Below are 25,840 nucleotides of genomic sequence, written 5' to 3'. Positions count from 1 at the left end.
ACTAATTGAATGAACTTGACTTTTAAGGTCAAGTTTACTTGGATCTTAGCCTGGATCCTTCATGCTGAAGCCCTTTAATTTATAACTGTACTATTAATAGTATCTGCAGTCTGTTTACAGAGTTGTTTTTTTTTGTGTTCAGCCAGTCTATAAAATAATTAAATTTCATGCTCAGACTACAAAGAGCACTATAGAGCAATAAAGCAATATAGTGAATTCATTTTTTAACATTATTTGCATGTGATTTGTTGTAATCCTCAGGTTGTGAGAGATTTCTGACCCTCTTTGTACAAGTGTTGTCTGTATTATTTCTTGTATTCTTGTGTTTCCCAGATGTTTTTTTTTTCCTGGAATCACATAGTAATGGACTGAATGCAACATATTTCCTTAGCTCATTTGTTATTTTTCGCTAAGTTCAGGGGATTTCAAAAAACTTTTTTTTTTTTAAAGTGGAAAATAACAGGAATAAATTGGCCTCCTTCTGTCGAGGGCTGCGATAGACGGGGAAAAAAAGGAGAAATGACAGTTTGAAATAATGCAGTTTCCCAGGGTCTCTGCTACCCTCTGCAATGTCTTGTCTTGTTCGACCAACTTTACGAAACCTAAAGATAATAAATTAACCATGAAAGAAACTTTGCCTTTCTAATCGACTGGTAGTATCAAGGCTTTCCCACTATTTGAAATGTCATTACTGTGGCAGCCCAACGCATTCTCAACGGGAAAGAAAACCTCATTAGAGTCTGTGGCTCAATAGAAATTCCCAAGAACTCTAACTTTTGAAAATTCTTCCTTAACCTTCACTAATTCGGTTAAGTAAATACAAAAAAAAAGCCTATAGCTTAAAAAGTGGAACTGCAGTGGGATAAAAGTTGCTGATTTCAATGGTGCCTTTTCTCAATGTTTGACTTTATGAAGAAAATTCTAAAAATAGAATACGCACGCACACACACACACACACACACACACACACACACACACACACTTTTCATTAATAATTATAAAATAATTTTACTAAAATAGCAAATGTCAGTGATGCAATCTTTGAAAATAATAAAAAAAAAACATTAAAAAAAACAAACATTTTTTTTTACTTTTAAGCATTGTCAATATTTTTAACTACAGTGTCCCCCTGTGGGTGGATATTTATTCATAAGCTGAGGATTTGACACTTTGGAGCAGGAGTTATTGAACCAAAGGGCTTCTTCATGACTCTGTATCATTAAAAACACACTCACCTGATATTTTAAACTGCTCTCAGCTCACTGGAAGGGGCTTCAAATGGCATTTACTTGTTTAATTTCAAGCAAAATAAAACAAGTTTAAAAGGACATATCCTAACCAGAATCTTACCAGGAAATTTACTTGTGAATCGAAAACACATTATTTTATTATCAGATTATCCAATGGTCAACTAGACAACTAATCAGACCTCATTTAAGTAGAAGCTCTGTTTTAATAATTGGATTAAATGACCCAATGAATCAATGTTCAAAAGTTTTTCCTCTGGTTATGGTTGGCGGCTGCTCTGTGATCTGCTACAATATGTGCCTCACATCATTTCTCAACGCTCTACATTCACAAGCTACTTCCTCTCAGTTCTCAACACCATTCAGGCAAAGACTGGATGAGCCCCACACATAGGAAAGCTAACAAAGCTTCTGCCAACTCAGAGAGAGAAAACAGAAACCAGAATAATTTCTCAAAGGCTTAGTCTCACTTTTATCTTTTGATGTACACCGTATCCTGCTGTAATGCAACATCCATGTCTCTTGATCCGCTCTGTACCTGGGCTGACTCAGCAATAGGAAAGATGTAGGTTTGGTGAGCAAATGCATGGATATGCAATCCGAACATCGTTGCCGGTAGATCAGAAATGTCAAAGAAGGAGGAAATGATGACCCCGGGGCCTGTGCCTTACCCGACACTGACGTGAATCATCACTTTGAGATGCTCGTCATATTTATACCCAGGTGATGATGTTTGATATAAAAGCGCTTTGCAACCTTTATCAGAATAAAATAATTTATATTTGATCAGTGTTTGGTTTCACAATGGAATAATCCGTCTGTAACACTAAGCATTTAACACCATGTCCAGAGTGATGTTTTTCTTTTTTTTTCCAACATTTGTTTGTTTTTTTTACCTCCCTGCAAAAAGATGATTTTAAACAGCATGTAATTGTGAACAATCGGTTGAATGAAAAAAAGTACAAACAAGAAGGCAAATAACAGTCATATTTACTGCAAGGTTTACACTTGGTGTAATAAAATGCTCATTTGAATAGTTGTAAATGTCTTTTTTTTATAATTTTATTATAACTCCAAACAAAAATAATTTCTACAAAAAATATTCAAATAATGTCATATAATATTGATACGTGATTGATATTTTTCTCTCTCTTACATTTCTGCTAATTTTGTAAAATTCTTCCTGAATACTGTGTGAAGATTAAATCTCGCTAAGTGAGGCAACAATCACACATTCCCATAACAACCATAATAGTGACTAAATCGCTTATATTTTGTAACCCTGCCCCCCCTCGGATATTATATAACATGTATAATCTCAGCAACTGTTAGTGGGCACATTAGATACAATGACTAAATATATCATTTAAAAAAAAAAAAAACGCAGCAGAAATAGATTAAATGTAAAATAAGGTCTCATCTTTTGAGAGGAAATTAAACCTGGTAAATATAGTATGTAGGCCTCGGCAGCAGGATCTGTAGCGAGTCTGTGATCCTGCATAGCGGCTGATTCTGCACACATCGGCAGAACGGTCTTAATGGAGGTGAAATCCCTAACTCAACGAAGGGCAAAAAAAAATTCCTCGTGGTTACAACAGCCATTCCCTTTGATGTGAAACAGTGGTGATTTAAGTGTTTTGTTTATGCTTTTTGGTTTGATGCACATTGCTCCTGCTCAAGAATAAAGGGAACAGTGTTATGATTTTTTTCTTTTTTAAATTTCCCTTTAGCCAGGATCTCTTATCTCTGATGTCACGCCTCTTTTTATCAACTTGTCCATCTTGCACCTGAGTACCCACTCAGTAGCATCAGTCCTGTGAGGCGTGTGTGTATGTGTGTTTTAAACGGGGTAGTGTTTTTTGTGTGTGTGTGTGTGTGTGTGTGTGCGCGCTTATGTGAGTGCTGTGGTGTGTGTGTGTGCACACCAGGTCCATGACTTGGATGGCCGAACCCACTCCGGGTCGCCCCCTTTATCTCACATACACACACATAAACACACTCCTTGGTCTGAGAGTTATTTTTTTTTCTTTTCTTTCGTGGCTCAGTGAGGAGTTAGCGTGGCCAGCAGGTGGGCGAGCAGAGTGCAAAGCAGCAGGGTGGCCATGGAGAGGTGCGGTGAAGAGGCGGCGTTGCAGTCCTTGCCCACTTCACAGCGGGATTGTTGGCACAGTACCCCTTTAAACTCTGGGGGACAGATGCACTTCTGGTTCTGGTAGCACGTTCCTCCGTTCTCGCACAGGAGCATCTCCTCATCACAAATGTTTGCTGTGGGTGGAGATAGGCAGCGGGAGCAGGAGAGCAAGAGTTGCAGTGGTGAGGAGAATGACAGATGAGTTGGGAATAAAGAGGATGCAGCAAAGTGACAGAGTGACAGGTGGTAAAAGGATGGAGGGGAGCGGAGTAAAGAGCACAAAGAAGAAAGAGATGTACAGCAAAGGGAGAGACAGGTGGGGAAAGATCAGGCCCAATGTTAGAAAAAGATGGCAACCCGAGGTACAAGGTTAGGAGAGGAATTGAGGGCAGACAGAGCAGAGTAGAAGAGACAAAACAAGAGGAAGGAAAGAGCCAAGATAAATTCTCCATTCTTTTCCTAGGGGACAATGACAGGTAACATCTGCTTTTATTTTTTCACTTTTTTTTTCACTAATTTTCTCAAGCCTGCACTTTGACTTTTGTCAAATTAAAATCATTGTCTCATACCCAGCAGACACATAACAGGTGCCATATCTGTTAAGTAATGATACGAGGAACAAATTGCATCATTAAAACGCTATAAAATTCATTAGAAGAGCGTCCAGGTAGTCGTATCGCACAAGATACTTGACCTGAAACTGTACTGGGAGAAAATTGAGGATCTTCCTTATTAATTAATTACTCATGCTAACATTTTTATCCCAACCAACTATAGTTGGCTCTGTTGGATTGGAGAAATGTGGAAAATCTAAAACTTCTTCTTTCCCCGATTTTGCAACAAACACGTCTGCAGGCCAGATGCACGTTTGTGTAGTTTTCCGCATATGTGTAGGTGGCGAGGGCCCGTGTGGGCCTGTGACTAGATGGTAGATGGAAGCGATTCACCGTAATGGGGTTAAGGTGTGACAGTGTCATCAATTTGAGGAGCAGCGGATGCTGCTAATGAGCTACATGATCTATTCCTCCAGGAGTAAATAATAAATAAATAAATAAATAAACTATGGGGACGCACAAGCCAAGTGGCACAGTGCACGGACCTCTGTGCAAAGTGAAAGGACCCCGGAGGACTGTGTTTCTTTCTCTTCTTATACTCACAGTAACAGCCTTGTTTCCAGTAGTATCCTGGCAGACAGTCGTCACACTTGGCCCCCGTTGCGCCATCTTTACACTGACAGAAGCCGGTGCCATTGCAGCGGTCGTGAACGGAACCCATCTGGTTGCAGTTGCACTCTGGAGAGCGAGAGAAAGAGATGGAGGGAGTCATGTGGAAGTATTGAAATTCTAGTGACCAATGGTCACATGGCTTTAAGGCATAAGAAGCATGGGCCTCCCGTGTCGTGGCAAATTAACTGTAATTAGTTAAACGATGAAAAATCTGTGCACAGAATCATTGGGAAATGCTGATTCTGTCAGATATTTAAATAATCAATAATCACGCCACGTTGCCTGAAGTGCAAATGTGTGCAGCATCTCTCCTAATGAGGGGAGGCACTAAAGATTTGTCCTGCAGCAGAGACACTGCAGGTATTTGATAAACACAGGGGCCTGAGAGTGCTTGCTTGCGTGCTTGCGTGCTTGCGTGCGTAGACTATCTATGGGCACTACAGGAAACCCACACTCCCTGAGGTGAAGCAGGTGGGATGTCAAAATGACAAAATAATAATCTTTCATGTTGTATATTATAATCATGATCTCTTGCATATTTGTGTTGCTGTGAGTCCCGGTGTGTAAAAGCAAACAGCTGTGCTGGTTATGAACTAACAATAATGTCGACACTGCAGCTTGCGATGTTTTGTACTGGGTGTACCAGGGAGGGCTTGGGGTCGTGATGTAGAACAAGTGTGGGGGAGTCAGGATCCCCAGGCTGTATCCCAACACAAATGGGGGATAGTGAGATGATTTCTGAACCTCTAATACAATTTTATCATCATAAGGAATATTAATTCATTCATTTTCTATACTGCTTATCCTGCAGACAGGGTCACTTCGGAGCCTATCCCAGCGCCCAACAGGTAAGAGGTGGGTTTCACCCTTAACCGGCTGCCAGTCGATCACAGGGCAACATAAAGAGACATACAACCTCTCGAACCTCTCCTTCACACATAATATAGAGACGTGCAAGCATTCACTTTTAATTTAATTTAGGATCTTTAATTAACCTGCACCATGTTTCGGGGCTGTAGAAGGAAACCGTAATAGAAATAAGGAAATAGAGAAAACCCACACGAACGTTGGGAGAATATGGAGACTCCCAAAAGAAACTGGACAACCCGCTGCCCATCACGAGGGAATTTATGCACGTGTGTCATGATATATAGTTACCGATTAAGCCCTGATAGGAGATTACATTGTATTACATCATTTATTTTAAAAATAAATTTTGTATAATTACATAATTCATTTTATTCATATTATTTATTTATGTTTTTCAATTATTTTTTAAAATTATGTTTATCCTTGTACTAGTTCATAAATATGCAGTAAGCTTCACCATTAAAACAAAACCTATTAAATCATCAGTGTGGAGAACATTGTGTGGGAGGCACAGAAGTAGTTGTGTCTCACTGCATAATTAAAAAAACGTTAAGAAAATTATGTTAATGTATATATTTCAAGGATTCATCACAGAAGTCTCATATTTCTTCTCAAATACCTGACATCCAAATGGGTTTAATGTTTTGAAGTTGGCGCTTGGTACTTGTGAATTTAAAATCAAGTCTGTAGATAAAACCTTTTACAAAAGATGATATAACATGTGGTTTTGGATTAGTGTTTTTCATATAATTATATTTTTTGAAGATCACTGGTTTGGTATAGTGTTGCTGGCAGTAGATCAGATCTGATTTAAAAAAATAATAATATTAAAAAAATAAATAAACAGAACGGCAGATTTTTATTGTTTATTTGTATCACATCTCATATTTCAAGACTCCCTCATCACTTTGATAGCTATAAATCATTTGAGTCCCAGAAAGGAAAAAAAGAAGGGTTATCTATTATAAAATGTATTTTGAAATATTAATTAGAAATGTAACAAGCCCATATTACACAACCAGAGCGATGCAGCTGGTATCTGTGTTTGTGGGTCATGTGCATTAAAATTGGGATTACATGCGAGCCACTGAGAAGCCGCTCGGCGTGGAGAATGTGTGGCAGTGGAAAAAGTGTGTGGAATTGCATTTGTGTTGGAAAGCATATGGTTTAATGCCCCAGAGATAGTGGTGTGAGCTGATTTCTTTTAGCGCGCTCGCTGTGCCACAGGATTGGCAGATGAGCTAATGGGGTCTTATTTGTGCTGACTCCAAGGCCTGGCCCTGTGTGCGACCCAATCGCTGTGAGTTTACCCTCCAGCCCCCTGCAGTCCTCCTCCAGACTGATCCAAATCAACACTGAAGCTCCACAGTTATGCAGTCACAGTGACCTCTTCTGAGGACTTGTCCCTAATAAGGTTGAGTGGAAAAATGTCAACTATACAGTTTGTTGCAGTCGGGGTTGGGACTGAGCCCAAATCACTGAAATCATCAGGTTCTCAAATACCAATATATAATGTAATTAGTGGTTGTATTACTACGTTTGAACAGAATAATTCAATACGTCATTAGATCTCTGACCTTCAACCCAAAAATGTTTCACTATTGTCCTCGTATTTTTTAAAATGAAGATTTCAGACGATCTTCCCTTGCACTTTCCGTTCATGTTGTCACATATCACAATTTTACAAATAAGTAGTTATTTCGTAGCTTGTTCTAAGTATAAAAGCTCTCTAATTTCATGCACTTTCTTGCTGATTTGGGGGGAATTCCTTTTCAGTGAATTAGCGCTCAGTTTTGTCCTTACGAGACATTAATTCATGTTTGGATTCAAATCACGTGTTGTTATTTCGGTAACTTTCAGTAACTTCAGCAACTCGACCGTCACATCATTTATTTTAAGGGACTTGGTTTTTCTGCTTGTGAAAGATTCCAGCACTAGTTTATAAGCATGCACAAGACACCCATCACCCTCCATGCCCTCCCCCCCGCTGTGCTCCCGCACACTGACCAATGCAGACGCTCTCATCATCCAGTTCGGCAGAGGCGTTGCGGAAGTATCCCAGTCTGCAGTGCTGGCAGTTCTGGCCCCTGGTGTTGTGCTTGCAGCTGACGCATGTAACAATGTTCAGGTAGTCGATGTAGCTGCAGCGGTTGGAGTGGCCGTAACACTCACAGTCTGAAGAAAAAGAGACATTGGGAAAAGTCGAGTCTGTTGAGTCTTTTCTGCCGATACATTCACGGGTAGGATTCTTCAGTGACAGCAGGAATACAAACGACTTTCCAAATCAGATGTGGGGGAAAGTTTTAGTTTGAGATGCCGGTGAACAAATGAATGGCCTTGTGTGTGTGTGTGTGTGTGTGTGTGTGTGTGTGTGTGTGTGTGTGTGTGTGTGTGTGTGTGTGTGTGTGTGTGTGTGTGTGTGAGAGAGAGAGAGAGAGTGCGTGAGAGTGTGTTTTATGACTTGTCTTTCTATATTGGTTCAATAAAGACAAGACACTCCTTCTCCATTACTACACTTACAAGTTTGCTGACTCTGCTTCACTGTGCGGCACTGATTACTGATGGGAATTCCACTGTGCTGTGTGTGTCTGTGCACGGTCTCCCTCTGTCTTGTGCACATACAATTACGTGCTTGTCCATGTGTGTGGGGGCAGCGGCGTGAGGCATGTTAATTGTGTCCAAGAATTTAATTGCATTACTGCACGAGCGGATTAGATATTACAGAGTCGTAAACAAGGGAGTAATGATCCGGGGCGTGTTTTTAGGTAGACACCTTACACCGTGGTTCAACCCTAACCATTGCAGCTTCACTCTTTTTCCACCGCGACTTCCTTACTTCCTATTTAATTCTCTTTCATAACTTCACGCACAATCGGAGCTTCTTATTAAATTTTCCCTTTGTGATTCATGAGCATATTTCATTATTGTTTGTATTTTCCACAGTGTACTGATGATAATTAAGACTTCTTCAAATTTTGACCCCAACAGCTAAAAATGGTTAGAGCATTTGTGTTGTTTAACTGCGTAGAAATTAAAGCTCGATACACTTTTAATGTGGTATTGTGCAGAAGGGGTGCAGCGAAAGGTGGAAGGGTATTGCTCTACATTCTGGCTCTGATTATCCTCGCTGAAGCTGCTACCTAATTAAGGTTTTATTAAGCTTTAGAAGTTGGCTGCAATAGTGTGCTGCAAGGCATCACTGTCCTCTAAAGAGGCGTTTACCAGGCATGTTTATGCAAATACACATTTAAATGCACATTAAAAAGTCGGAGTTTAGCTGTTTAATCAGCCGTCACATTATTATTTTATTATTGTTTGGTTGATGATGCCGACTGAATTATTAATGAGCCGGTTTAAAGGAAGCCAGCGAGAAGAGAACCATAAAGTGCCTCTCTCAGCACACAGGGAACCGTGCAAGCAGTGGGGCTAGAACTGGCTAATTAAATATAAATGGCCAATTACTCCACAGATGAGAGCGGCAATGGGACATTGTTCGCCAAATTAACATTATGAGTCAAGATGCTGCTTTATAGGTATTTATCAGTTCTCAATGGGTAACACTGAAAGACAGGGGTTTTCCAGCATCACAGACGTCATCAGACGTTCAGAGGATTTTAGGGTATTTTGCGAACATGAAGCTTTTGCTAAAATCAACAAACAGCGTGAATTGTTTGATGGCTTTTTGATATGAATTGTGAAGCAACTTACCTTGATCGTGCATTAAAAGCAAACATAACCATAAGGGATTCACAGATGCATAGGGAAGAAAATGAGCACAATAATTAAAAAAAAGAGAGAGAAGAAGGAGAAACAGGATGAAAGGAATTTTTCCACAGGTTCCTGCTAGAATTATCTACAATTTATTTAAATGAACGAATATGCTCTCCTCTCTCCAGACCGCCTGCCAGGCAAGCTCTTGGTCTCTTACCTTTGAAATCCCCGTATATGATCCCAAACAAATGTCTGGTTCCAGACTCTCCCGAGATCAAGAGTTTCAGAAGCCCTTGAGGGATGAAGGGGTCTTCTTCAGATTTGTTTCCACATCTTTATTTTTTTGCATCTATCTATCTATCTATCTATCTATCTATCTATCTATCTATCTATCTATCTATCTATCTATCCATACATTCATTCATTCATTCATTCATTCATTCATTCATCCATCCATGGGTTTTAAAGAAAACTACATAGATGTCACTCGGAACATCAAGGATGGGATTCTCACAGGAGTCTAAACTACAAAAGAGCTGCTTTGTCCGACAAAACTCCACACTCAGTGTTTCTTAACTGGTTCCAAAAAAACAACAAAAAAAAACCCAGAAGACACTTGGAAGGTTTTGTTCAATGTTTTTTCCTTTTTTTTTTTTTTTTGCATCGAATAATATAAAAATACCTCCAAACCTGGAGTACATACAAACTGTGGATTGACAACCAGGACTCATTCTTTCTTACAATCATATACTCTTGGACAATAATAATATTCAAAGAGTAATGTGTTTCAAGTGGGTCATGGGATGTGTATTTAAAGATGTATATTTAGCGGATGAAAATCTTGGTTACAATATATAGTAAATATTAATGATATTTCAAGCCTCTCTCAACCTAGCTTTGCACCTTTCGAAAAATAGTGCGTTAGGTTATAAAATATAGTATCTGTTTAACCATTCAGTGGAAAAAATGATGACACAACCGAGCGCTGAAACAATCCCGGGTTTCCGAATAAAGGCCGGAGCCCCGAGGAACATATTAGGTAAAGACAATCTGTAACCTCTTCCCCTGCTGATGAGTCTGAGTTGTGATGTATGAAACCAGTTATGAATCACCCAGCTCAGAAACTAAACCGTTCAAGTGATACCTTTCCTTTTCTGCTTCTCTTTTCCCTCTACATCTTCATCCTCTTCCCCGTGGGACTTTACCGTTTCATGACTCCCACTTTCACTCCCAGGGTTTTCACCGACTTGGTGCACTACAAAGGAGCAGCGGCTCACAAATCAATCTATATTGATGTAGAACAGATTACTCCAGGCTATTTTCCCAAACAGCGTTTACAACTAATCACAAGATGCTATCCAATCTTTTACACCAAAAATGTTGCTCGAACAAAACAAAATAACAAATAACAAAATAACAAGTGTTATTTTTCTCATATTGACCATTTACTGTAGTTGATAAATAAATTGGGGCATTGCAATCTGACAGTTACAGTTTTATTTATTTATCTATCTAGTTATTTATTTATTTGCCCTCCAAATCACGTCTTGCTTAATCTTCAGTGTCCATGATATCTCAGAGAGGCTCGAGTTAGTGAAATTGAACATTTATTTGTTGTTACTTATGTTCAGTTGCAAGAGTCAAGCAGGAAAACCAATATTCATTAAGCTCATGAAGTTCACTAACTGTATATTTACTACCTAACAAACAAACAGAAAAATGACTTTCAAGGTCTGAAATGTACCTTTTTCCTTGGCATTACTTTCGTGATGATGCTTCTCATCCCTTCCCTTTCCATGCTCCAAGGAGCTTGAAGTTTTGTGACCGTGAGTTTCATGCATGTGTTCCTCATGGTGATGGGAAACTAACGTTGGTCATGTCATCGTCATAACGTGCACAAAGAACAAACAATTGGAGAAAATTCACTATCAGATAGAACAGAGATAACATGTCTATCTTTCCTCAAGCCCTCTTAGGAACTGAAGAAGCCTCTTGGACAAGAGGCCAAACCCCTTCAAGAAATTAAGAGTCCAGCTTCCATCATGAATTTATAAACCAGTAAATTGTATAAACATCTCCTTCATGAAAATAACCTTCATATGCTGCCAATACGAATCAGAAACATAAATATAATCGCATCTTTTATTTTATAACTCCACCAGTGCATTGAAGAGAATTAATAATACATAAGTTATTGTGCAAGAATAGTTTGTCTGTTTGTGATAAGGTTGAAAAGAGTTCAAAGATATACTCGTCTTGGGCACTTTTTGTGTTTCTGCCCCTTTCCTAAAGTCACAAATCAACACATGCCTTGAGGCAAAGTTTATTTATTTTTAATAAATCGATGTAGTCCTTGTTTAAAGAAACAGCATGATCAGACTGCTTTGGTTGTATTTTAGACTGCTTTTTAATTATGGTCCTGTTTGCCTCTAGGAATTTGACCAATGGGCCGCACCTTAACTTTATCTGACTTTGAAAAGTCTGCTCTAAATAACAATTTGACAATGTTTAACTTAATCAAAACTATTTTCCTGGTGCATTGAAGAGAACTTTAGTTTCAAAATAATATTTAATCACTCCCATGATGATTAGTAATTTATAGTATCCTGGCCAAATCAAAGATCTGGAATCATATGCTGCAAAACAATTACCTTTCTTGTTAGCTTTGGTTTCTCTGTGTTCTTCCTCCTCTCTTTCATCATGTCGCTCAGATGAAGTTATTTTGTGGACATGGATCTCGTGTGCATGTTCATCTGACTCGTGATGGACTGACAAAAACAATCACTGTTAACTATGAAGCAAAAGAGTAGACATGCTGTTTCTCAGCTTTTTTAAATTTCAGGGGCGCACTATTATCAGTTAACGATAGCATTACTACTACTAAAAAATTGAACATCTATGTAAAACTACAATCTACGAAAAAAGGTTGTTTATTTATTAATAAGGTTGTAATGTTCTTGCCTGTAGCTTGTAAAATACTTAGTGTTATACCTTTCCTCTCTTTTGCCTCCTTTCGTTCCCCCCCGTGCTCAGATGCTGTGTGAGGCTCGTGAATGTGGACCAGAGACTCTTTGGAAACTGTCACATCACAATCACCATTATCAATATCGAATATGTTGCATCACTAGTTGGGAAACTACATACGAGCCTACATACGACAATGCAAACCTTCACCTTTTCTCTCTGATTCCTCTTCTCTTCTTCTGTGCTCAGAAGACGCATGGGTCCCACCAACGTGGCCTTCAGACTTGTGAGAAACTGTCACACCACAATGACTGTGAACACTACAGGTAAGTACTTACAGGTAAGTCTTCTAATTTCACTTTTCAGTCGATGGGAAATTAATTGTAATTTCTGCAATGAGCTTTGGAGATAGCTGTTTCACACCTGTGTTATTTGAAAATATGGAGGATCCAAACTGACCATTTGAAAAGTATTTACACAAGTCCTGGTGTGGCTGATCTATCTAGCTCTACGGATGTAAACACCTTGCAGTTGGTTTTGAAAGGACTTTTGTCATAAATTGTCTTACTGGGACACAAAAGCTGGAGGTTGTTTTGTTTTCATCCCAGAAAACCTGCTTTTATCACAAATGACCGTAGACACATTGTCACTCAAGGAGAAAACTGTGGACTTGAGAAAACATATTTTCTAAAAATAGCAAACCAGGAACGTTTCATAAAAAATGTTGGTAAGTCCCAAATACTGCTGTCCCACATCCGACAGCATCTATGGAGCAAACAATGACTACATAGTACTTAGAGGGCTCGAACGTCAATACTACTAGGAGGGGGTGGCTTTGCTCTACATACGTTAGCAGTTAAATATCAGCTACATCAGCATTTTTGTGGCCTCCTGCAGGCTGGATGATTTTCAGTCATATATTATTGTTGACTTGGGTGTTGGGAAAGACAACGAGGTGTTTGTCTTTTGCAAAATGCTAGATCTAAGCCTAATCTGGGTCTAACAAACTTGAACCGGTATGGATTTTATATTTAAATCCCGGGGCTTCTGTGATCATTCCCTATGCATTGATGAGCAGGATTTTATAGGATCCCATAAAAAATGGGTTTGTTTGCCTTTTTTTGGGATGAAAATTTATATTAGGTTTGAAACGCCTTTAAATATTTAGGGTTGCATACTAGTGGGTAGCTGCCAATATGTGTGTTTGTGTCCGCGTGTCTGTGTACGGACACACACACACACACACACACAAACAGACATCTTTTATTTCCGTTTCCGCTTCCTGTCTTTCTCTCCCATGCTCGGACAATGTGGCGCTCACATAATTTCTTCACTTCATCCATTAGTTTTTGTGTTAATCTAAAGCTGGAAAATACAATTTTTTTATCTGCATTTCTACAACAGGTACCTGTCACGTTTGCTTTCTTTGCGTGCTCTGCCTCCTCCTTTTCATTTCCGTGATCAGAAGAATGGCCATGAATGTCATGTACAGGTACATGGGCCTCAGATTTGTGGGAGGCTGTTGCATCACAAATAAAATAATAAGGGGATAATAAATCACTTTTTTTGTAACTCTAAACTAAATACTAAACACGTGCACAAACAGACATACATCTGTACTTTCACCTTTTCTTTCTGTTTCCTCTTCTTGTTTTTCTCTTCCATGCAGGGACAATGTGACTGTCACATAACAATACACCATGATAAGAAGAAAAACAAAACTTGATGAAAAGCGTCCTCTGGCTAGAAATCTAAACTATAGATGTGCAACTTGGTTTTCTCAATGTCCTTCATTTCATCTTTACTGTCCCTTTCCATGGTAATTAGTTTGTGTCTGAGATTAACACTGGATAATACTGTAATATTATCTGTATTTCTACAACAGATACCTGTTGCTCCCTTTTCAAGCTCTGCCTCCTCCTTTTCCTTTCCATGATCGGAAGAATGGCCATGAATGTCATGCACATGGCCTTCAGACGTGTGGGAGACTGTTGCATAGCAAATAAAATAATTAGGGGAAATTAAATTAACTAAAAAAAGTATTTTTCATGAATCCAAACTACATACTAAATGAATACCTTCCTTTTCAGATTTCACTGCATGCTCTATCGCCTCCCTCTCCTCAGTTTCATGGCCCTGTATCGTGTGCAGATGTTCCTCTGTCAAGTGGGAAACTGAAATCACATAATTTACTGTGAAATAACAAGCAACCGCTTTGCTGTTGTATTTGGGGAGTCATTTCAGACATTGCTCATTTGTCATTAAACGGACGCACTATCAAGTGTAATCACTACCACTAGAAACATTTACATGGGGCCAACCATATCTACCACTAAATGCTTATTAAATGTTCTTACAGCAATAAATCCCTGCTCAATTAAACACCTTCCAACCAAACAAGGTCTCTTGGAAAATAATGGTCAGGGCTTCTGGCTAGTGAGGAAAATTACTAAACCACTATTTCACATTATTAAAATAATGAGGAAAAGTCATTCTTGATTTGTAGGAGCAAATGCAAATCTTGCTGTTGAAAATGAGGCTACAAACGGGATTGGAAAAAACCATGTCTGGTCGCAAAGTCTGTTAAATAGTGTGATACATTCACAGCTTCAACCCGCAGCTTTGCTCATTAGCTGAGTTAGTCCTCTACTTTTACTGTTATAGTACCATAGGGCCCTACTATCAAAAAATATATGCTCCTGACTACAGCTAACAAAGACCTTGTCAAGGGCTAGAAAACGCCCCAATGCATTGAATCTTTATGTACTGCTTAAAGTATACCTTTTTTATCATTGAACATTGGTAGAACAATATTATAGACATTTTTTTTAATTACAGCTATAGCAATCAGTCATTTGCACATGAGAGAAGTCATATGAGTGGGTGGAATAGACGTACAGTGACATTCGGTCAGGGGAGGCAGGGGGAGGCAGTGCCTCTCCTGTACCGTTGCAAATAACAAATAATGATAAAAAGTAGGTTTGTAAATATTTATCCACTGATCTGTGATACATATATTATTATAGGATTCCGATCATTCTAATTCTATTGTCAATATATCCGAATTTGTGTATTTTCCTGTTGAAATTTGGTGGAAAGACGTTAAGTGAGGCTGACACAGCTCGTCACTTGCACAATCCCTCACCAACTGGGTTGAGCTGCTCATTTTTTACTTACATTGAACACATGCAATTGATCTCTCTGTATGTCCCTAATGTAATGTACACACTTTTAATATATGTCCTCACATTCCATAGGCTAGGTCATGTATTTCACGTATGTGCATAACATATTAGCCTTGCTCATTTGACATAAAGCTACAGTGAAAAAGCAGGAGGGGAGGCTGTCAGTGCCTCTGCCTCACTGAAGGGGGTGTTTGCTTATACGTGGGCTTGTTCTGCTATTGTTCTTCTGCTATGTAAAGACAAAGTATTGTGGGTAACATGCTAGCAAAAAAAACAGTTGAGAAAGTCAAGTGCGCTGCGTCAGTCTGTTTGCTTCTATTTTTTACCCTGATTGCAAAAATGGAAGATATATATATGTATTAGTTAAAAAACTTCTCAAAACTGGACTTTCAATCAACTCTGGAAGTGATAAATAATGGAAGCTAAATGATTTGCTTCAAACGATGGGACGGAAAATAACACGCTCTTTTCAAACAGAGTGGTACATCCTAGTATATAGCTGGAATTGACCTGACCAAGGGCGGCTTTCCTCCCTAGCAATAATCTCTGAGACAGAGGGACTTTTAAAACTAAAAGAAGATAAAGAGGACTTTTACACAAAAGTCATAGAGATGTTTGTCCAGAAGGATAGGCGAATGGATTTCATTTACAAGTAGAGGTAAGACCATGCATACACTGCTGTACAGTCCACAACAACATTTAAATTAAATGTTCTACTTTGGCCAAATGTGTACCTTACCTATGTGTGTGTAAAGAATGCTGATAAGGGATATAGAACATAACCAGTGGGCAATGTGCAAGCAGCCAGTTGGTGAATGGTGAATTAATGCTACTCTGAATTTAAATACACCATTTGTAAATCTGACTTTGAAAGAGTCAGTGCCTCTCTAGCCATGAACCACACCGCATGTCACAGACATATATGCTATGTCTAAAAGTATAGCGAGCAAGTGCTCCATTCCCTTTTTCATTTGATCCCAAAATATATTACTACTTGTCTAATTTAATTGAATAATGTATCAATCACTAGTACACACATTTTAGGTTTTTGTTAACTCCGGCTCACAGTTAATTTGTTTTTCCTCGCCAGGCAAAGCCGGCCTTTTTTTTTTACCTTCTCTTCAGAAGGAGACTGAATTTCAACTTTTTTTTTTTTTTTCATCATTCACCGTGGGGAACAACTCGGTGGTTTTATGCTAATGGCTGTCCTGAGTCACTTTTTCCAAACTGCAAGTGACTTTTAAATGAGTTTTATTCAAAAGGTGCAGGCTCACTTGGAAACTAAGGTGAACTACAGATTATAGAACTACAAACAACTATGCACTACAGATACCTGTCCTTTCAGGTTTTGCCGCTTTATGCGGTTCTTCCTCCCTTTCTTCCCCATGCTCAGATAAGGTTGATGTTTCATGGCTATAAGTCTCCACATGGCCCTTGTGAGAAACTGAAACACCACAACTTTCATTAGAAATGTCATTGTGTGGACTTAAGTCAGTTCATCAGCTGAAACAAGAATAACATGGGCCTAATATCAGTGCAAAATTTTGATTTTGTGTTAGATACAGTTCTATATATTATAATTATAATTTACACAGTCAAAGTAAAAGCAATACACAAGGTTCTTGTATGTCTTTGACCCTATGTTCACAATATTATAAGGGGGAAAAATGGCCATTGAGTCTGAAGCCCATGGCTAGAAGATGAGGTGGGTCACCCTGCAGAGAAGATTTGTCATTTACAGATGAAGCGGTCAGAGTGTTTATCTGGCAGATTATGGATTTCTTCAGATCCTAGACTCACAAGGCTGATAGCCTACCCTCCCCCCCCCCAAAAAAAAAAGAAACAAAAAAAAAACCTTGACAATCTGAAACTTTGTATTTATGGACGTTTAAAAATGTTTATTCTCGCCATGAATACATAAGATGCATTTATCAGTAAACAAATGATTTTAAACTGCACCAAAACTCAATTTTTCATTTAAATTACAGAGGTGGAAAAATCGCCCATGTAATTTAAATGAACTGGCAACCTATCATGTCATAAAGGAAACAAATTGAGTTATTTAATTTGTGGGTAAACATCTAATTTAAAAAAGTGAGGAAACTGACCAAAAAACAAGAAAAACAGAGCCGTAAATACCTGTCCTGCAAGTGCAGAGGTAACCTCCCCTTCAGGCGAATTCCCACTTATTCACATTTATCAATGTGTATTGTCACTGATTAATAAATCAAAATCCCAGTAAGCAAAATACCTGTAGTTTCATCATTTCCGTCTTTTTTTTCCTCATTCTGCCCTCCCGTTGCAAGTACAGATGATGGCGTGTGGTGGCCGTGAGTCCCATGTGCGTGGCCCTCAGAACTGTGAGAGACTGACATGCCACAATTCACTGACATAATAGCGCACCGCCTGTTCTGATGCTGGATTACAAACGTATCTTTTCATATGTGAACGTCTTGCTGAAGGTCAGGTTTGGTTTGGATTAAGAAGAAAATTTGAAGAGGGCGGATCAAAGAGGGCGGGGGTGTAAATGGCTGAAATAAATTACACTGTAATGTTCATAGACAAGTACACTGACATCTACTTTTTGTTTTAGCGTTTTCGTCTATGTCTCTTTCCTGTTTCTGCACAGATGGCACTGTTTGGTGGCCATTAATGACATGTATGCTTATTGGACTCACTGCAACTGGTTTCTACGATTATTGTTGAAAAAACACACAAAAAGGCGGAGTTTCTAACCAGTATCACTCTCATCACACTAACTTATCGTCCCTCAGCTCCAGTGAAGTTTTATTTATAACCTACTCACTGAAACACTGCCTTGTCCCTGAGCAGATTCTGTCGTCTTCATTACGCTGGGTGTGAGGTTCAGGGTTTAATTCCTAGTCTGAAGTCTTAGCATCACTACATGTGACAAATACCTTTCCTTTCAGCTTCTCTTTTCTCCTCCTCGTCCTCTCCTCCTTTGTGCTCTGCACTTGTTTGGTGGCCGTGAGTATCGTGTACATGTTCCTCTGACTTGTAGAAGACTGAAACACTGTGTTGGTCTTTGAAAAAGAAAAAAATCTGTTTGACCACTAATTAAAGAAACTTGACTACATTTAAATACCTACAGTCTTAAAAGGGAAACCTTTCTTTACAGCTTTTAGTCCTTCTGTCCCTCTCCTCCCCTCTATGAGAAGCTAGGAATGCCCCTTTGTGGGCATCTGCTTTCAATAACCTTTCACTTAAGATGTGACCAATAAACATCTTCTGCCTACAGCGGTCAGAGATCTGTGCAAGCTCGACTGTGCATTCTGAGATCAGACAGTCGAGCTTGAGAGCAAAGGATTCCTGATAACTGTGTTAATTTTCTGCAGGACTCTCATGGATGGCAGTGTCTCAGAAGGTTTCCATTACGACATAGTAAAGAGATACCTTCATGATTGGTTTTCATTTCTCTTTCCTCCCCATGTTTTGATGAAGGCTTTGTGTGATGGCCTTGGCTCTCATGTCCATGGCTCTCAAGTTTGTGGGAGACTGAAATATTTAAAAAAGCAAATTGAATATCTACTCCATCTATCTACACATCTACACATTGCTTTTAAACAAATATTTCTACTACTCTAACAAGAGATACCGGTCTCTCCAATATGGTTTTCTTCTCCCTCATCATCCCTTCGTTCTTCCTGGTGTTCAGCTGGCATTTTGTGGCCCTGATGCTCAAATCCATGCTGGTGAGGTGTTTGGGAGACTGACAAGGGAAAGGCATCTTAATTAAGATTTGGATTAAAAAAATAAAAAATAAATAATAAAAAAGAATATATAGATATATATATATGGATGCAATTCGAACACCTCATCTGACCCACACATTCTTGTTCCTAAGTTCACTTAATTGAGTTAGGGAAAAAAAAACTTAACTTTGATTTTGGCACAAATACAGACTTCCATTGTTGTTTCGGGCATGATTACGAGTCATGTAACCTTTTCTCAGTATAATCATTTCTAGTGTTGCGTGTTTCATATTTGAAAAAAATAGGTCAAAATGAAGAAAAGAAGGAGCATTTGTATGAAGAAGAAAAAGCTTGATGTCAGTGTTTGGCTGACTTGGGTCCGATGTAGTCTCAGCCAACAGAGAGACAGACCTCCACTGCAGCACAACATGGTGAGGATTTCAAATTTTTTGTTACAAAGTTAAACATTTCAACACAATAGGCAAAGGAAAAGCTGCATCTACGTAATTGCAAAATCAACACTGTTATCACTATTATCAATACTATAACAGGACGCCTTGTAAAACATATTCAATGTGTCCCTTGCTACACAATCTCTGCAATAGGAACTTTATAATTGGGCAGATATTGCAGTGAATAAGATTACTGATAACATCTGCTGTCTTTTAATTCTACTCTTCCTTTGAGATTTTGTTTCCCCTTTTCTCACCCCCCCCTCCCCTTGTTAGACAGTGGATTGGCCGATGCGGGGCTGTAGCGCCCGGGCTTGGGAAAAAGCCGAGAGGCTTGAGAAACTCCCTCACCAATACATTTCACTTGAAGTGTGAAAGAAATGACACACACTTCCTTTTATCTGGATGTCATAAAATCTTCTGACTGGTGCTTCTTCTAAACTGTGTATGAGCTTCGATCGCATCTGTCTGTAGTAAAGAAGGGATAATCTGTGGTTTTAGCGTTTACTGCAGTTTTCTTAATTGTATTTACCATATTCTGTCTTGTATAACACTAACTTTGCCTCATGGGGGCACTTCTTTATGTTGAGATTTACAGGAATAGCACTTACACTAACATTTTCTGAAGACAAGTGAAGACATATATCCCACTCTTTCTGCATTTTTAATTGTCTCTCGCTCAACGTTTTCCCTTCCTCTCCCTATTTCTTTGTTTCTGTGTTCCAATTTCCCAGAGGGTTTTATGCCACTCCCAGAATCCTTTGCATCCATTTCTTAGGGCTACTCTGAGCAAAAGTGAGAAGAAGATGTGAAAGTAGTTCAGTTTGTGGATCAATCATCTCTTACTTTTTGAACTTGTGATTTCCGGTTGTAATTCAAAAAAAAAAAAAAAAAAAAAAAAAAAAAATCCCAAGCCATATCGCGCCATTGCAAAACACAAAAAACAAGCATTCCTTTAAAAATAAATCCACATGAAGCGACAACATCACAAACACATTACTGTCTAATGATTCACAGCTGGGGGAATACAAAGCCGCATGCCTCCATCTGTGTTTCCCCCTTGAGGTGTTTCTGCATAGGGGATGTACATTTCCAGTTGTTCTTTCGAGAGGGGTATCCTGCTCCCCTACGGAGCGCCTCCCCTTCAGGCTATCCTCCACCCACTCTGTGCCGTTCATCCCTCCTCCTCCCCAGGGCTCCAGTGACATGGGATGCCAGCAGCTGTTCTCACAGCATCCTGCATCATTTCACTCTCCTGGCATCAAGTCATTATTATATGCCATCAAAGTAAACCCTACCTATCTGCTTTTACATCCCACTCCGACTCAGCTAAACCAGATCCTGGTTGTTTACAGGGCTCATATGGCCTGAGAATAAGCGAAAAAAAAAAGAAGCATTTAATATTTCGAACCAATATTTCGAACCTTGGCGGTGGCGGTGGGGATTCACACCCCTCTTGGCATTAATCTCAATCAGCTCAGCCCAAACTATCAGACATCAGACTCTGGCAGTCAGAGCACTGGAGGTTCCCACTTGCTCTGCACTGAATGAAAGAAGAGTGTGTGAGTCTGCCGGGCTTATTAAACCATGAAATTGATAGAGCTCTTCATCTGTTCTGTCATTGGCAGGTTGACACTTTGCAAAATATGACCCTCTATAAATTAAAGCTGCCCTCCAACAACACAGTACCAGTACTTTATAACTTGCTGTTGTCAGTAAGGTTTTGTTATGCTTACATAAATTCATAGACGCAAGTGTTGTTGTGCCATCAAGGCTGTAATTACATTTAGGCTTGTTTCTTTGTGACTTAACTAGTAAGATCAGACACAACACACATGGTGCAGCGGGAAACACCTGACAAACAACACACCGCCTTCTGTGTAGGCTTTAAGTAAAGTGTGTGACCATATTACAAACATCAATTACAAAAAATGACAACGTAATAAAATTGTTTAATTATAAAAAAGAGCTCTGTATCTGTGAGCATTACTCTCGATGAATTCAAGGGATGAATGGACATCGGCTTGTCTTAGCTTTTTTTCAATAAACGCGTCACCTGCCGTGTGAGTCAAAAGCTGAGGCCAAACAACGTTGCAATGGTTTGAAACAGTGACGTGCAGTCAGGAGAGGCAGGGGAGGCCGGGCCTCACCTGTCATCATGGAAAAAAAAAAAGCCAAATGAAAAAATAAATTAAATGGTTATATTTATTCAGTAATTTTTACTATAAAGTTATTTTCCACGTAGCTTCACCATTTTTAGTTATATTTTTTTCAAAATCGCAAAAAAAAAATAAAATTCTAATTTACCGTTCAAATATGAAGAAGAGACGTGCGGTGACGTAGCAACCAGCTGAGCCCACTATGGATTGCGCAATGATTCTGCTAGCTGTGCTGGCAGAATGAGACCATATTGCTGTCTCTGTGGATGTCACCATTGAAAGACACACTTTTAATATATAAACAAAATTTCCATAGTTTTGCTGATGTGTCGGATGTTTCTCGTAATCATAAAACGACTGCGACGAGACATTAAGTGAGGCATGCAGTGATGGTGCCTCATGGTAGGAGGCACCGCTGATCCCAGGGATCCTTCTTACTACTCGGCTACAGAATAATAGAATTAGCAATAGCAAGCTACGGTAAACAGTTAGCAAGTCAAGTGCAGCCATCCAGCTATTTTTCGCCGATCTCATCGGGCTGTATAGCTCACAAACGGTGAGGGATGAATGCCAATCTCCTTGGCAGTTTCTAAACTTTTTGTACCAGAAGGATCTCATTCAAACTGTTCGTGATGTGACAAAGTTGCCCCGTTCCGGCTACGACCGCATCGGTGGAGCGCTCATTCTCGGCACCGAAAAGACTCAAAACATACAGTCGGAACAGGACCGATCAAGGACCACCGTCTTCACTGGTAGCGATTTCCACATAGACAGAGAGACTTTTAAAACGGAAGAAAGAAACGGAAGACTTTTACAAGCAAGCTATCGATGCTTCAGAAGGAGCGGCGCAGGGACTTCATTTATAAGTAAAGGTAAGAGACAAAACGTTTTTTTACATGAGCTTTTTTATATGCTACAGTTTGTATATGTGAAGAATGCTGATATGATATTTCAAACAAAACACGTCAACTGCCGCCAATAAAATGGTGAATAAGTCACTCTGTAGGGTTCATATGTTTGTAAATCTGACGGTGATGACGTCAGTGCCTCACCAGCCATGAACCTCACTGCACGTCACTGGTTTGAAACGTGTTCAAACACCCAGGAAAAGCTCTGGCTTTTGAAGTCAGGTTGACATTTTTAAAAAACCTGCATAAGTATCCATAACTGCTCAAATCACCCCCGCCCCCTGAGAAAAACATACCACATAAAAGAAGATGTGGGAAGATGGTAAATCTATATATCACAGTGCAGTAAAGTTTTGAAACCATCTTTTCACCTTTTACTTTTGTGCCTAAACCAGTTCTCTGGTGCAATTGCCTTACAGGCAACGCTATGTGGAAGAGTACATCTGGAAGTTGAGCATTTTCATTTAGGTGGCTCTTAAGGGTAAGTGGCACTGAGCAGCTGTCCTAGAAATTGAACGAGACACTGCCTCTGACATTACATCCAGTTCTCTTATCACATTCATGGACTAACTGCTCGCCATGGCTGAGTTTTTTTTTTTTTTTTCTGCGCTTGATCCAATGCCAACTTCTTTATACATCATTACTGTTCCCTGTCCAGCCAGCAGTCAACATGGAGGAATGATTTGATTATGAGTTTAAAGTGGCCGATTCTGAAAAAGGCTTGGTTTGGAAGGAAATATGGGAGTACAAACAGGGTACAAATCACAAAGATGAATAATTCTGTTAGTGCAGTGATTCTAACCCTCACAGATAAAGAGATCCAACAGATGAAATGATTAAAACTACCATTACTTATGAAAAAGCCTAATAACTGACACTCGTTTCGCATCAGCCATAATTTGTCCGGGCAGATTTTGCACCGCATCTGCCATAGTTCACTAACTCTCTGGAAGTTGGGAAGGCTTAAGAGTCCTCATTCTGTCTGTCTCCTGTTACCTCTCTCTACACTTGTCACCCTGATTCTGAAGCTCCACAGTCCTCTAAATAATTCTGAACGTAGCAAAAACAATTGACACTACCCCATCAGCACTAATATACTTTCTTGTTTGTCACAACACCAATCTCACTTACCCACATTAACTTAATTTTAGCCTTACTCTCTAAATCAGATAAACATCTCTGACATGCAATATGAAGCCAAACAACATAAAACTCCAACTGATAACTTGTGTGTGTGTGTGTGAGAGGACACATGACTAACTCTCAGCTCCATTAAATTGTCCTGAAAATAAAATGATCTCCTGCTGCTAAATCAAATTATTCTATTTTCTCAGAGCTTTCAGCTCAACCCTATTTCTACTCTCATCTCTATCAGCAACTTACCTCTTTTCTCATTATGCTGTGCGTCTGACAGTTTTTCCTCGGTTTTCACCGGGCTCGTGTGATGTTGAATGTGAATGGGGTGGACGATGGACTCCTCTGTGATTGGATAATGATGATGACCAACATCCAAATGATTCACGGGCTCCACCGGGGCCGGGAGAGATGGGTGTGAGTGTCTATGGTTTGAGTCTGAAGGTGAGAACTCCTCTTGAGCTGGGGAAACTCTGTGCTCCTCTGACAGGGAGGATATGGAACGGGGGAGAACCGCTGTTGTATCAGGATGTGTGTCAGATTCTCCCATGGGTGCTGGTGAAGCCTCAGACAAAGAGCTGGTGGGTAGCACGTTGTCTGTTAGCGGAATTGAGCTCTCTGTATCTCTGCTTTCTGCTGTTGGAACTGTGATGTCTGTTGCATTAGTTGCACGAGGACAGAGAATATAAATGCAATGAGAAATGAGCAGGGTACGGCATTAGCATAAGAGATGCTGCCTCAGATTGTTTATCTAGAGAAAGCCTAGTCCACCCCCCCCCCCACTTCTTCTTCAAACGTGCACATAGGCACACACGAGCATGAACGCTCACTTGCACCGAAGTGAGAATACACAATGAAAGTGTGATTTCACACTGCTGAGATAGGCTAAACTCAAAATCTGCTCTCCAACCCTTTCAGTGCTGGATTTTTTTTCTTCCAAAAACAATGACTGCTAAAAGGTGCGACCATAATTAAATTAGTCGTGTGCATTCATATCACATACTTTATATGTATATGTAGTTATATGTAGACAGGTTGAGAGGTAGGAGAGGCATTTCTAAATTTTCTGTTTCTCAGACCAAAGAGATGACAAAATATGAGGGACCAAAAACATCTATGTACAAGAGTGTAAGACAGAGCGATGCATTTAAACAAATACGATGATTTATAATCATAAAGTATGTGATATGAATGCACACGACTAATGGTATGTTTTTTTTATGTTTACAGAGGTACATTAAAATCAATCTTTTGAAAGGTAAGGTAAATGACATAACTGCACTGGGAAGAGACACATTTCTCCCAGATATTAAATGGGTTGTAAATAGACAAACGAATGCCTGTCAGGTATGAGTTGGTGTTTAGATGAATAACAAGGCTTGAGTTTTTGGCAATGTCTAGAAACTGGCGGTGGGAGTTTAAGAGACATTTTTTAACCCTCCATAAAAGCCTGTCTATTATGTGAGAGGGAGGGGAATAGCTGCAGAGGGTCTCACAAGGTTAATGTATCAGAAAAGAAACCTCAGGTATCTAAACCTTGTCGAGGCCAGAATAGACACGGACCTCGGAAGTACTCCGTGTAGGTCCACTGAGTCTTCTTAAGATCAAATAGAATCTATTTTTGCTTGATCTGAACTTCTGGAAAACACACAAATTCAATTCTGTTACATATGGCATAAGCTAAATGAGTGTTTGTTTGGGTTAGTTTTTTTTTGCAACAAACTCAGTTTATTATTTATTAACCCCCCCAGGTCTTATAAGCCACTAGAGGTAAACAAATTGCTGGAATAGGTTTCACTTTTTGATTTACTGTAAAACTGAAGAAGATTTCCCCATTGGCATAAATAGACAGGCATAAATATTAGACAGATTCCTTAACTCCTATTTTCACTTAATAATGTATATCTTTCTGTAAACATTTCTAGCTCTTAGTTAAAGGGTTTGATCTTATGAAGTACTATTGTCAGCTGGACAATGCAGTGGTGGGCAGGACATTGGAATGTAGTTCCATGGCTACTTTTGCAAATACTGATATTGAGGTTTAATATTATGCCTTTTCTGTGGAAAAGCTTTTTACAATAGCCATGATATTTTGTGTCTGCAGTGGAGCACATAAGCTCTTCAATGGGGGGAGGGAGGC

General features: G+C 39.4%; 1 protein-coding gene across 3 annotated transcripts in view; it reads right to left on the bottom strand.

Moving 5' to 3' along the window:
• Positions 1 to 2,580: 2,580 nt before the first annotated feature.
• The window catches only part of ntng2b (netrin g2b), a 65,917-nt gene continuing 42,657 nt past the window's right edge, over positions 2,581 to 25,840 (bottom strand). The window contains exons 9-27 of one of the 3 annotated variants that reach the window (XM_086152183.1): positions 23,950 to 24,354; positions 18,951 to 19,064; positions 18,749 to 18,850; positions 18,253 to 18,378; positions 17,586 to 17,702; positions 16,668 to 16,778; positions 14,228 to 14,323; positions 14,039 to 14,137; positions 13,776 to 13,829; positions 13,558 to 13,668; positions 12,360 to 12,443; positions 12,177 to 12,263; positions 11,837 to 11,953; positions 10,930 to 11,049; positions 10,330 to 10,440; positions 9,403 to 9,477; positions 7,482 to 7,649; positions 4,536 to 4,670; positions 2,581 to 3,512 (exon numbers count right to left, since the gene is read on the bottom strand). In XM_086152183.1, the coding sequence (XP_086008309.1) occupies positions 3,289 to 3,512; positions 4,536 to 4,670; positions 7,482 to 7,649; positions 9,403 to 9,477; positions 10,330 to 10,440; positions 10,930 to 11,049; positions 11,837 to 11,953; positions 12,177 to 12,263; positions 12,360 to 12,443; positions 13,558 to 13,668; positions 13,776 to 13,829; positions 14,039 to 14,137; positions 14,228 to 14,323; positions 16,668 to 16,778; positions 17,586 to 17,702; positions 18,253 to 18,378; positions 18,749 to 18,850; positions 18,951 to 19,064; positions 23,950 to 24,354 (2,456 nt within the window). In that variant the 3' untranslated portion in view covers positions 2,581 to 3,288. The remainder of the gene's footprint in view (positions 3,513 to 4,535; positions 4,671 to 7,481; positions 7,650 to 9,402; positions 9,478 to 10,329; positions 10,441 to 10,929; positions 11,050 to 11,836; positions 11,954 to 12,176; positions 12,264 to 12,359; positions 12,444 to 13,557; positions 13,669 to 13,775; positions 13,830 to 14,038; positions 14,138 to 14,227; positions 14,324 to 16,667; positions 16,779 to 17,585; positions 17,703 to 18,252; positions 18,379 to 18,748; positions 18,851 to 18,950; positions 19,065 to 23,949; positions 24,355 to 25,840) is intronic. The other 2 variants (XM_086152185.1, XM_086152186.1) reach the window with 2 other exon arrangements.

This window comes from Fistularia commersonii, chromosome 9 (assembly GCF_037954325.1).
Source record: "Fistularia commersonii isolate RoL2024-O1a breed Wild chromosome 9, RoL_Fcom_v1.0, whole genome shotgun sequence".
NCBI lineage: Eukaryota > Metazoa > Chordata > Actinopteri > Syngnathiformes > Fistulariidae > Fistularia > Fistularia commersonii.
This window is presented reverse-complemented; position numbering and strand designations above follow the sequence as displayed.